Here is a 13,274-nt window from a genome sequence, read left to right as displayed (position 1 = left end):
TACACCATTTTACTTTATGCAATATGTGGGTAAAATGACCATAAATTAATATTCCCATTCAATGCAATGTATCTATACACTGTATCTAATTTGCATATTAATGTGTTCTTGGAGCAACATTTAATGAAAAATAAGTTTAATAATTGGAGTAATAATTGACAACATTTTAATAATAATATATAATATTTCATAGGAATATTAATGTATAATTTATTTCCATATTCAATTGTTGTGTCTCCCAAAATGCCTGATAAACATGATTTAAGTCCTGATGTCCTCTACAGTGGACATGTATGAAATCAATGCCCTGTTCTGTAACAGAAAGTCATTTTTTGCTTTGAAACCCCATAACATTTTGACATAACGTCTGAGATGTTGGTTTATGAAATACAATTTGAAAAGTAGTCCGATTTAAATTATAATTGCACAGATTTGAAAATTCCGTTGGCTAATTACAGGGCCTAACGTTAACCCAAATGATGGAAATAAATAATAACTGAACATGGAAATAAATAATAACTGAACATGTAACAGTTTTGTTGCAAAGAACAATATTATGGTGAAATTAGATTTCGTTTTTGTTGAGTTAAAACCGAATTATTGTTGTATAAGCATAGCAAGCATCATAGCAAAAAGGCTAACAAACTTAAGAGTTAACCCACCAATTAACATTAGCCCTTCATTCATGACATGGATTACGTAATAATCATACAGAGAGAACATAGTTGCATACTGTAACGGTTTCAGCACCACCGGCCACGCCCCCCATGTCGTCACCGCCAGCTCGCTTCACCCGTTCCCTCTCCCCGGAGTTTTGAACTCAATTTCCCAGCATGCACCACACATCCACCATTTTTGATTAGTCCACACCTGCATCACATCATCAGGACTCTATTTAAGTTTGCACCTTTTTGTTCTTCACTGTTCAGTCTTGTCTTCAAAGCAATTCTCAACCCCGATAAGTATTTACCGGTTTTTGAAAGACTTACCTGTTTTTTTGGATATACCTGTTTTTGGAGATTTACCTGTTTTGGGAGATTTACCTGTTTTTGGATACTAACCTGTTTTTGGATACTTACCTGTTTTTGGATACTTACCTGTTTTTGGATACTTACCTGTTTTTGGATACTTACCTGTTTTTGGATACTTACCTGTTTTTTTTAAATAAACTCCTTTTCCTTATCTACCTCAGTGGTGTGCTCTCCGTCTACCAGAACCCTGACACATACCTTTATCTTTCGCTCGTTTCTCCTCTTCTTCTTCTTTTCTTTTTTTTCTAAATTGGGCACCTGATGGCTTTGACCTTTTCCTGTCCATCTCTGTGTTTATTTGGCTCTCGACAATCAACAGATTTCCCATCCCCCCGGCCCCAACATGACCAGAAGTCTAGACTAAACCAATTCACCTTGGTGACCACATAATCGTTTTGTATTACCTATTTTTATTAGCCATTTCAGCTTCTGTGCATGGCACCTTCTCAGCAAGCAGGGGCGCCAATTTGCCAATTCCTCACACAGTGAAATTATAGTTTATAGATTAATCTTCCTGCGGCGCAGAGGATTATTATTTTTTAACTGCTCATGCCTCCCCCCTCGCTTCGCCGTGCCAAAAACCGCTACTGTTAGCAAAGGTAACACTGCGTACATAATAAAATCCTGTGAAATGATCAGTGGTACATTGTTCTGGTCTGGCTCAGTTCATCAGTGATTGGGTGAGAACAGTTCAAATTTACTGGCTGTGGAAATCAGTGGGAGGGGCTCATTATACAACAGACAAAACGCCGTAAATAACGCGCGCTCTGTGCAACCAAAACTGCGCTATTTTATGTCGTCATATGGCAAGACAGCGGCGCAAAAGGCGGCGCTTTTCAAGCGGCTTAAAACGGTGTTAAATACGGCGTTATGGACAACTTTTCGTGCGGTTTTTACGGCGTTACGGTTGGAATCGCGACGCCGTATTTTGTGGCGCAAATACTGTTTAAAACGCCGTCAAAAACGGAGTTCGGATATAAACGCGTTTAATCTATGGCGTAATTGTGACACCATCGGCTTGCCATACGTTAATGCGTTAATTGCGTGTTAACGTGTAATACATGTTAACGCGTTGGTTTCACACGTTTTGGCCCTTCTGGCCTTTCATATAGAGGGTATGGGATGGACATGTCTTCACTTTACCACGTGAACACCACGTGAGCACGCCGGAGCGTGCCCTCCTGGGTGGCAAAACACTCAGCAAAATGACTGCTTACAATATTAGGAAACGCAATTCCGCACAACATTTCAGTGTCCAGGAACACCTGATTCATATGTAAATTGTAGAGAAGTCGTAAGGATCTGCTTGTAATTTCAGCAAATAATTGCGTGTTTTAGTCCCGGTTTCTTTGTTTTTCCTAATCTCAGCCAATTTGGGTGTTTTGCCACCCAGGGGAACGTGTCCCAGGGCGTGTCCCTACATGTTCACGTGGGAAAGTGACATCGATGCATACCCTCTATTGGTATACGCTGCCTTCACGTGCACTCGAAAATTCGATAATTCCCACTTCAACACGGAAATAATTTAAGGAACGATGCTCTTTTAATGTAATCAGATACGTGTAATGTTTTAATGCTACTAAATATTTAGTAACATTAATGTTGTAATGTTATTAATGTTACTATGTGTAATGTTACTTCCGGGTTGAAGTGGGAATTATCGAATTTCCGAGAGCAGTTTCCCACTGGTAAACGGGACCTTATTTGAGTGTTCGTCTGGTGTTAAGTGGTGAATACAGCATTTTCGAATAAACTTGAAGACACCGCTTCATGTGCTAAGCGGAATCAGTAGAAATGAAATTATTTGAAAAAAATACTCTGCATTATTTTCTCAATTATAATGCATTACATTTACAGCCACAGTGATAAATATAGTAATATCAGCTTAATTAAAAAAATAATTTTTACGACTGCAAAAAGAACATCACATCACATTTCATTAAATTGTTTTATATCCAAGATGTGAATTAGACGCCACTCTCTGTATTAAGCAAAAAGTGCACTTTTTTAATAATATTTATTTTTGTCTTTGCTGAATGCAGATTGTTTCACACATTCCTAGAGAAAATTAAATCTTTCAGCTTTCGATTTTCTCAATGTGTACAAAATAAATCCTTTGTCAAAATACATACAGTAGCTACTTTTCAGTAGCAGACAAATGAGAAATAATGGCAGCATAATCACACTAGGTCAAGGTTTACAAATAATTTCACAGAATGTGCTTCAAGTTAGTATTTTATTATTCATTCCTGTCAAAGAGTAGCTATTGTTGGTATTGGTGCAGACAGAAACAGAAAGACAGCTATGTATCTTTAACATTATTAACTGTAGCTGTGCACACGCTTACACTGCAGACTGAGGAAATGATGGAGAAAATATGTCAGAGGTTCTCCAGAGATAATCTTCACATATCACTATTGAAGCTCACAGATGGTGATGGTAGAGCCGACTCCAGACCAGAAGCGGAAACTGGGGAAAAGCGGTCCATCGAAATGTGTGTGAACGCAACATATTTCCTGAGCCTGATTATGGGAGACTCGGTAGAACGCCAGTAAACCTTCCTGCTGGTCCACGTAAACCCCAATGCGTTTGGCTTTGGGTCCTGTCAGTGCAGTTTCTTTTCCAGCATGCCACATAAAGAAAGCTTTACCGGACCAGTACAGGCTCCATGACTTCGTATTGTGTCCCAATCTAGCACTGTCATCAGCTGCAGAACGTGCCATGTTTCTGTACGCCACACCAACTGTCACCTGAAAAAGGCCAATGGATTGGTGTGACGCTCAAGAGAGAATTCATCTGTCACAGGGGTCAGTGTTACCACCTAAATATTCGGTTACGAATCCTACTGTATATTTTAAGATTGTAAAGTTATCGTACCCTCTGCCCGGTCCACTCCACTTCCCAGTAGTAGGGGCTTCCAGCCAACGGCTCAACACACATCACCTGCCTCCAGTACATGAAGCGCTCGGGCTTCTCTGGGTAATTCTGGTTCTCGGCACAGAGAGTCGCCTTGCGACTTGTATCAGACAGACGGATTTGACGGTAAGCACTGTTGGGATCAAGTTTAGGCTCAATGCGGACTAAACAAAAAGAATGAAAAATGAAGATTGATATAAAGATATGTAAATATATATAAATTCATATTCATTAAGAATTAAGTGTCCTAAGCTCACATTTAAGCATTTCCTCTCTGGTTTTGGGTGCTGGATTCAACACACAACAGACAGCTGATCTTTCCACTGTAAAGACACAGAAAACATGTTTTAACTATGATAATAATAACAATAACAGAGATATGTCAAAGTACAAAGTTTCAAGAGTTGCCATATGCAGAATCTAAACCAAACATCATCTGATCGCTGCTTCAGACCTTTAAAGGGGTCATATGAAGCAATTTCGCGTTGTCTTCCTGTATCTTTGGTGTGTTACAAGTTGTTCATGCATATATCAGACACGTAAAATTGCAAAAACTAAAGTCTCAAACCAAAAGAGATGTTCTCATTAAAAGCGAAGGCTCATCTACACCTGCCTGAAACACCTCATTTAAACACGCCCCCACAAATCTGTGTGAGAAGCTTTGAATAACACAGCTCAAATGTATGCGCAAAGAAAGAAGGCGTAACTGTTCTCGCTGTTGTTGTTGTCACCGCCAAGACATGGAGACGCTATGTGTTTTATTGCAAAAGAAAAACTACTTTGTTGGGTCTTCCAAAAGAGGACACGGTTAGAAATCAGTGGTTAAGTTTTATTTACAACATTGGTCTAAAACAGTACAACTCCAAAATCCGAGTGTGTGCAGTACATAAACACCTTACCGATCTGTTACGCACTGCTGAAGTTGCACTGGCAAAGTTGATTGATAAGCTTGGTCATCTGCATTTTCTTGATTTCTTATACATGTATATGGCAGCAGGAATCTCTAACCCAGTAGTTCTCTAACTTTTCGTTGTAAGGCCCCCCTTGTAAAGAGTGCATCGCTTTGTGCCCCCCCAAATAAAGACTTCTAATCTTAAAATTAGGATTTTAATTAAGATACAGTAAAAGCATATTCAGTTATACAATCCTGGAACATCAATTTGTTTGGTTGGTGGTCTTATTTTTCTGATGTTTGATTGCATAAATTATATGATAAATTTCCATATTTCATAAAAGGCCACAAAATTTGTGGCACCCCTGGATCCATCTTGGGGCCCCCAGTTTGAGAACCACTGCTCTAACCCAACCCAAAATCATTTACCTGTGTTTGCAGAGGAACAGTTCTGCTTCTTGTGTTGATCTTGTGAACGCTGAGTAGAAGAAGCTCTGACTTTCGGTCTTGTAGAGTCAGACTTTATTTCTATAGCGGAAAGGAAATCAGATGAAAAATTAAAAAGGAAAGCATATTAAGTATCTGGGCTCTTGAGTTTATAGTACAGTGACACTGCAGCAAGGCTGAGGAGGGCTGAGGAGGAGAAGCAGAGCTTGCCTGTGTTTTGTATAGACAGCTGTGAGTTGCTGGTAATGACATCTCCATCAGTTGCTGTTTGCGCCACAGCAGCAACATCATTCACTAAGATTATACAGGATTGTCAACAGACAGCGTTATTTATCTTTATGGCACTACTACATCTTTTTGTCAAGTGAAATGGCTATGTAAATCAGTGTGTCAGTAGCTTAATTGGTAGAGCATTGGTTAGCAGCAGAATGGCAATGGGTCTGATTCACAGGGAACACAAAGTAGTTCATTGGTGTTCAGACAGAAATGGGAGTAAATGAGACTTTCCATATTTGGGTGAACTACTCCTTTAACATTGGAAAAAAGAATGTGAAGAGAAAGTTTAAATAATATTCATGGTTTTGTTGCAAGTGAAAAACACATGCCATAACACAACTCACCAACTCGAAAGATACTGGCAAGGCTGGTTTTGGTGAGATCATCAAGTCCCTGTCTGTAAACCTCTAGAGCTGATCTGACCCCAGATATCACGGATTCTGGAGTCCAGATCTTCATCGTGCCGCTGTTGGCCTGCGCTGAAGAATCCACCGCCACCATTAACTGCAGAATGTACACATGACGATCATTACAAATAGGATTTCTAGACATCATTTGATACGATTACGACCATGCAACCTGTTGCTCCCTTCCATCAAACACAAATAAGTTCTCTTCATTTGAATCATTTAAAGAAAATAATTTATATATAATATAAATAATTTATAAATATAAAAATGTATATACACATGTAAATATTTCTTAAATATATATATGCACATGTGTGTATTTATACATAATTATTATACACAGTACACATGTATACTGTATATTAGCCTTTGTAAACAAATACTTTTATTTTGCAAACGATTAGTCATGACCAGAGCCATTGAAAAACAGCATTAAGACACTCGATCTCGCCGCCATTTGGTCACATGGTTCATGGAGCGCTCAATAGTTCCAAACAAATCCGCGCTGTCAACCTATTTGAATGGATTTTAGCGAAACAGACAACAGCAACTATATTTGCATAAATTTTGCTAAATATATGAGCACATTGTGTACACTGATTACTACGTTGACTACATTTATAGCAGCATTTTGTCTGGGGAGTAATATGAATGTAAGATCTATGAATAAGTCCGCCAACTTGTTAAAATGAACATAATATAAATATATAATTAAATATAAACATGCCGTTATTTCACCAATCGAACAGCAAATGCGTTTGGGAGACAAATGAATGGGCTTCAGTGCAGTGTTTGGAACTATTGGTCGCTCCATGTGACACGAGTTACTTCCGCATTCCATTCTTCCAACAGACGTAGTAACTCTGTTTTTCAACGGCTCTGGCCGTGACTAATCATTGTACAGCCCTACATCAAAGTGTGTCTAGAGACTAAAATTAAGGCACTTGCATTGCAGAAGGTAGCAGGATGGCGAATGGCGTCCAGCCTCCGCAGCTCTTCTTGTTTTATGTGCAGTTGGGTGATCTCTTGCTGTAGTCTGTAGCTTTGGGCGTCTATGTGGCTAGAAGAAGAATTCTCATGAGCCTGAAGGAGTTCAAGCACCTGAGAGCAGTTGAGCTCAATGCTCTTCAAGACATCGGTGAAGAATGTCTGACTGTCCATCATCAACTTCTGAATGGAGCTCTACACGTGACGTCATAAATCAGTAAACACACATTCACAAGCCATGTGGATATCCTTCCCATTTACTGAAGTGAATACAGTAATACTGATCTTACCTTGTGTGTCTGAGAAACTTGAAGAATGCTCTGAATGATCCTCTCTCTGTCAGCAATGCTCTTCTGTATCTTAGCATTCAACTCTTGCTGTAGAAACACAAAGACAAATAAATCATTATCAATAGATGAATGAGGTATACGGTTGGACTTGTTAAGGTTAAATGATATTTTCCTAATACTGAACCTCATACAATATTACACCTTACAATGGTACACTGCGATTGAAAATGGGGGGAGGTCAAAAGAAAACACAACGCATACAAATAGGTGACATGAACAGTTTTATGTTCAGCTAATGGAATGTTATGTACACTTTGTCCTCCCTACTGTATATCAAAGCAACCACAAAGGCATTTCAACCTACAGTATACTCCACATATGATATATTACAATTAAGGAATTATTTTTCCTCAAACCTAAATCCAATTTTTGGGATTCTGGAGCGAAAGATGTCTCAGACATAACAATGGCAGGTTTCATAAAAGCACCAATGTACCTGAACCCTTTCTCTGTCTTCTTCTGCTCGGACCACCTGATGACCTTTGTGTTCATGAAGGCTACACTCCTCACAAATGTCTTCTTTCTCGTCACAGCAGTACAGTTCCAACAGCTGCTGATGCAGCGGACACAAACGGGGCGAGCTGGAGGGCAGAGTGGGATACAGCACACCCTGAGAGGCGTCAGAGGGGGACAACTGAGACGACGAAGTGATCGACTGACTCAAAGAAGTTTCTGGGTTCTCATGCCCACCCAGTCTCAGTTTCTCCATAGCCTCCATAAGAACGTTGCTTCTGGCCAGAACGGGTCTTGGGTCGAACCGCTGTCGGCACTGAGGACACTCGTAAAAGCCTGCAGATGCTGTCTGATCCCAATGCCTCTGGACGCACAAGAGACAGTAGCTGTGTCCGCAGGGAAGCGTAGTGGGATCTTTCAATGTTTCCAAGCATATGGGACAAGCAAATGTCTCTGGAGCCCAGGCAGACAAAGCCATGATTTCAGGAGACTTCTGGAAAAAGAAAGATTAGCAGTATTTGGTACACAGGATGGCTTTATAGTATCAGTCACACTTCCTTTTAAACCCCAAATGGGTGTGGTTAAACTAAACTGGTACTGCGGGTTCTTTGGATGGTGGTAGATTCACACCTTAAAAACCAAAAGCTTTCCGTGGACAAAATGACACAGGTAGAAAAGAATTCAAGGAAGGTTGACAGACCTGGCTGACTGGTGAGAGACTGGAATTTTCTTATGCGCAACTGCACATCTAACACGCTGGCCTATATGTTGTTCACCGCAATCCAGGTACACTAGTAGTGTGTCACACAGACGCAGGGGTAAAACCCGAAGGGTTAAGAAGAGACGTGCTGTCAAGTGAACAGAAAACTTTTGTAATGTAATGTATTCTGACGTCAGACATTCCAAATTCAGACAGACCAGACGTGCTCGAGTAATCCTATTGAGTTTCTCTTTGATTTCACAATCCGACTTTTCTTATTCTTTTTTATTATAGTACTGAAGAGTACAAAATTTGTACAATCATATAAAACTCACAACAACAACAAAAAATGAGAGAAAACATAATAAATAATTACATAAAATATAACTTGGGGTATAAATGTGAAAAGAATAACAATTTATGTCAGGGGTAAAAAATTAAGTACATAATTTAAAATAACATAGTGCTTCATAAGTCTTTTTTGTTTTTTATATTGCTTAAAGTTTGTCCATATTGTTTAATTTCTCTTACAAATTGTTCACAATTTGGTTTAGCTTTAGCCCATTTTTTTTACATGAATGTGATATTTACCAAGTAAAATAAAAAGTTGTGCCAGAAAAGATTTTAGTAATTTTAGAATCAATGCTATCTTGTACAAAAATAAAGATGACATTATTACGTTTAATTTGAATTAAAGTTGTAAATAATCTAGAACAAACATTAGAGACGTCAATCCAAAACATTTTTGAACCATCAAAGAAAAGATGTCCACACCACAAAAGTCGCAAGAATTCTCCAGATCTCATTTGAAACATTCAAATAATGCCTTAACAGGATAAATTCTGTGTAATATTTTAATGGATAGCTCTCTAACTTTATTATTTATGAAAAAAATATTAATTGTTATTACCTATATATTTTTTCCACTTGATATTTTCACATTTGGAAGTTGAGTTGACAGTATTGTTGAATATGGAATAATATTTTACTTTAAGACATTTCTAATGTATCTATTACTGCATTTGTCTTTAACAATATTAATATCACCAAAACATATCATATTACGACAAATAATTTGTTGTTGGTCTACTACATTAAGGGGCAACAGTAGTACGTAACAATGATACAACTTTACTTGATAATGCACCAATGATAATAGCATAATCTTTTGGTTTCACAGGGAACCTAAATTTGTTAAGGAATTCTACATATGATAAAAGCAATCCTTGCTCATTAAGCGACTCCTTAAACAGACCTTCTCCAGGAATAGGGTTGAGAACACGCAAAGTTATACTAGGAGGAAGAGGTTAAATATTGTCAGTACTTTGAAAGCAAGCACGTCTAATAATGACTGAAAAAGCATTAGTAGTAAACGCTGCACACAGATAGTTTAAGAAATGAGATCATTTGGAAATGGCTGAGATTCTATCTTTCTATCTTCTGAGATTCTATCTTCTGATTTATCGGAAGGATTTTTTTTTCACAGATGAAAAATATTATCAAATAACTGTGGAAGTAACCTAGCTGAAAGAGAGTATTATTATCATATGAAATTCACACCGTAACACTCCGTCGGTCCCTTAGTATGTTTTTCCTCGTTTTTGCCCCAGGACGTTCTTTTCCCACGTTCCCTCATCATTGATTTGCACCTGCACCCCATTACCAGGACATTATATATATTCCCACTTGCCCTTTGTTTATTGTCTGGTATTAATGTAATGTATGTACGTACGGTTGTATGTTTACGTGGAGGATTTGTTACCGGTTGGATTACCCTGTTTTGTGCCATGGATGTTTTTGCTATTCTCTGTTTGTTCCCTGGATGTTTTGGTTTTATTAGTTTTCACCTTAACATGTTTGGATTACCCTGTTTGTTCCCGAGTTCACTTTTTATATTAAATTCATTCACCCTACTCCAGTTTCCATGTGACATTGTCCCTTCGTCAGCGTCACTGTTACACACACTATGTTTGTGTTTGAAACATTAAGTTGCTCTTTTTGTTTCGTAAGTCACGTTGTGGCGTTCTGTGTAGATAAATCCACTTTAGCATGTAACATTTTTCCACATGCTGATGCACGGGGCCAAATAAACGTCCCAGCAAATTCAGGACAGCAGTTTTTCAACAAAACATTTTTACACCTTATAAATGAATATTTGTGTATTTACCTTTTCTTTTATTATGCATTAATATAACTAGAGAAATTTTTACAGCTCTTCAGATTTCCTTTATAAAGACGGAAAGCAACAATCACAATTACAAAGTTTACATTGTAGAATATCTTTTTAGGGTCCATTCTATGAAGGTATTTTTGGTGCAAAACAACTGAGCGCCTGTGAGATTGGAATTTGTAGTTGTAGAGGTTAGCCACGCATGTGTATCAGTACATTTGAAGTTGCATACTTGTAGATTTTTTTTTTCTCTCCCGCAAACACGACACAACACTAACACCTTCTTGAATCCTTCAGTGCAAGTGCAAAAATCCAAATCTACAAATCACAAACTAAGATACTTGTGCACCAGGGCCGTGCAGAGACCATTAAAGGGGCAGGTGCTTAAAGGGGTCATATGGCGCGAATACGTGTTTTTCTGTGTCTTTGGTGTGTTATAAGTTGCCCATGCATGTATTAGACACGTAAAATTGCAAAAATGTAAGTGTCGGAAATGCATTCTATCTAAAAGCGAATGCTCACCCAGACCTGTTTGAAATGCCTAGTGTAACCACACCCCCACAAAACCCACGTCAGTTCGTGGTATGAGTTGACTGAGACCGCCAAAATGTATACGCAAGTAAGGTGCGCGTACCTGTCAGTACAATTGCTTTGGAACCTGATGTTCCAAATATGGTAAGAGGCGTTACATTTCCGTCACACGCTTGCAGTATTCGACCAGTCACTACGCACTGGTTAACTAGCCAATCATAGCACACCTCGCTTTTCAGAGCGATGAGCTTTGTAAAAAATCTGTGCGTTTCAGAGAGGCGGGGCAAAGAGGAGATAGAAACACACACGGTATGTGGAAAACATAGCATTTTTAACCTTAAACCGTGTATACACATTGCATTACATCTAAAACAAACAATAATATTTGTTTTAGCCATGTCACATGACCATTTTAAAGTATAAAAGGGGCACAAGGAACACGGCTTGAAAATAGGGCTGTGCTCACAACATCAATACAGCAACACTATACAGTATATCGTGATGCATACCTTGCTGATACATGTATAAATACAGATACTTCTGTATTGATACAGCAGCAAATGCCATGATGCAGTTTTGAAAAAGAAACAGAACAGAAAAGCCAGCTCTAATGTTTAAAATTTACTTTTTAAATATTTTATTTTCACCTTCAGTATTAATAAGCCAGTGAAACTTTTCTCCCCCAAACAGTAAAGATCGATTCAAGAAGTGAACATGCGCCTTTGTTTATATCGCTGTGTGTAGAAGCAACATAGCTGCAGCTCACGTCACGAATTTATGCAATGAGAGTTGAATGCTTGTAAATGATTTTCTCACAAATTAAAGGTTTAATTCTTGGACATTTTTCTAGCACAAACACAAGAACATAACTACAACTGCTAAAATCCGCTGCTGCAAGTCTCTGACACAAGTTCGTTTATCCTCTCATTTTGTACCACATATCTATAATGGAGCAAAAGATTTGTGCACTTGCAGAGGTCAAACAAGCTAGTTTTGGCGCCCAGCAGGTGCCGCCCTAACGCGCAAGTGAAAAGGTCCGCTAGAATCATCCCGAACTGTTTTTTTTATCACTAATCGTAATAGAGTACATTGGTTTAGTTTAAAAAAGTATGCTGGGCAGCTACGTTGACAATCCCTTACGACAATTATCCAATGTTTTACTACAGTAAAAAAACAACGCATGGCTACAACAAAATAACTACAAATATGGGTTTGAAAACTGATTTAATACTAAATGAATCCTTATTTTTATCATTTATAAATAGTTTTACTTACTAGATGACCAAGGTCATACCACACCATAGAAAAGAATGCCCTATGGTTTGTTCGTCTTGTTGTGGATGTTTGATGAGAAAAAGATGAAATGTAGTTGGATTTAGGGCTGGGCGATATATATCGTGATTCACGCTAATTATACATGTCTAAATCGATTCTGAAATCGATTCTGTGTTTTATGCAAAGCTTTTCTGTGAACTAAGGCTCTTTGATCAGTAGGAAGTACTGCTCGATCTAAAATCTACGGTGACCGGGATGGTACATCCTCGTATCACTTAGTTTTGTTGTGGCTATGAGATATTACCTCGAATACCTGATCTCGTGGCCACGACTTCGTATGTTGAGGGAACGACTTCCTTATCTTTATGCCACGACTTAGTATGTTGAGGGAACGACATCCTTATCTTGTGGCCACGACTTAAATGCGTGCGCGTCTATTAGACTTAAATGCGTCACTTTTTCGTCACTTCCTGTTTGCTGAGAGCGCATGGTTTGAGCCGGAGCTCATTCGATCTTATTCTTAATATATCGTTTATTCTTATTATATCTTAAGATTTAAGTTTTGAATTGATATTTCACCGATGGTAAAACTTATCCTTAAGTATATCCCATACCAAAATCATCATAAAACGCACAGATAAATTAGTTTTATATGATCATTCGCAATTAGCCCTCAGGCTGTTAGCATTACAAGCCTTTACTTACTGAATATTGCCCTTATTGCTTAACTCACTGCTCTCATTATTACATCACTAAATGGCTAATGTTTCAGACGTGTGTGTGTATATATATATACAGGTATATTACACACACATATAATAATAGATTATATTATA

The 13,274-nt window shown here is 38.2% G+C and overlaps 1 protein-coding gene across 1 annotated transcript; it reads right to left on the bottom strand.

Moving 5' to 3' along the window:
• Positions 1-3,001: 3,001 nt before the first annotated feature.
• Positions 3,002-8,297, bottom strand: ftr86 (finTRIM family, member 86). The gene is made up of 9 exons (XM_057351202.1): positions 7,746-8,297; positions 7,250-7,336; positions 6,921-7,154; positions 5,907-6,066; positions 5,497-5,580; positions 5,269-5,367; positions 4,205-4,270; positions 3,909-4,111; positions 3,002-3,781 (listed from the first exon to the last, which is right to left on the bottom strand). The coding sequence occupies exons 1-9, from the start codon at positions 8,238-8,240 to the stop codon at positions 3,446-3,448; spliced, it is 1,764 nt and encodes a 587-aa protein (XP_057207185.1). The 5' UTR covers positions 8,241-8,297; the 3' UTR covers positions 3,002-3,445.
• Positions 8,298-13,274: the final 4,977 nt, after the last annotated feature.

Source organism: Triplophysa rosa, linkage group LG14 (assembly GCF_024868665.1).
Source record: "Triplophysa rosa linkage group LG14, Trosa_1v2, whole genome shotgun sequence".
In the NCBI taxonomy this organism is placed as follows: domain Eukaryota; kingdom Metazoa; phylum Chordata; class Actinopteri; order Cypriniformes; family Nemacheilidae; genus Triplophysa; species Triplophysa rosa.
Note: the sequence above shows the minus strand (reverse complement) of the source record. Positions and strands in the feature narration are given on the sequence as shown.

Coding starts and splice junctions, on each gene's coding strand:
- ftr86 (XM_057351202.1), bottom strand. CDS start 8,240: ATGGCTTTGTCTGCCTGGGCTCCAGAGACATTTGCTTGTCCCATATGC. Junction 5,581..5,906: donor TGCCAGTATCTTTCGAGTTG/GTGAGTTGTGTT, acceptor GTATAATCTTAG/TGAATGATGTTGCTGCTGTG. Junction 5,368..5,496: donor GCTGTCTATACAAAACACAG/GCAAGCTCTGCT, acceptor TTTCCGCTATAG/AAATAAAGTCTGACTCTACA.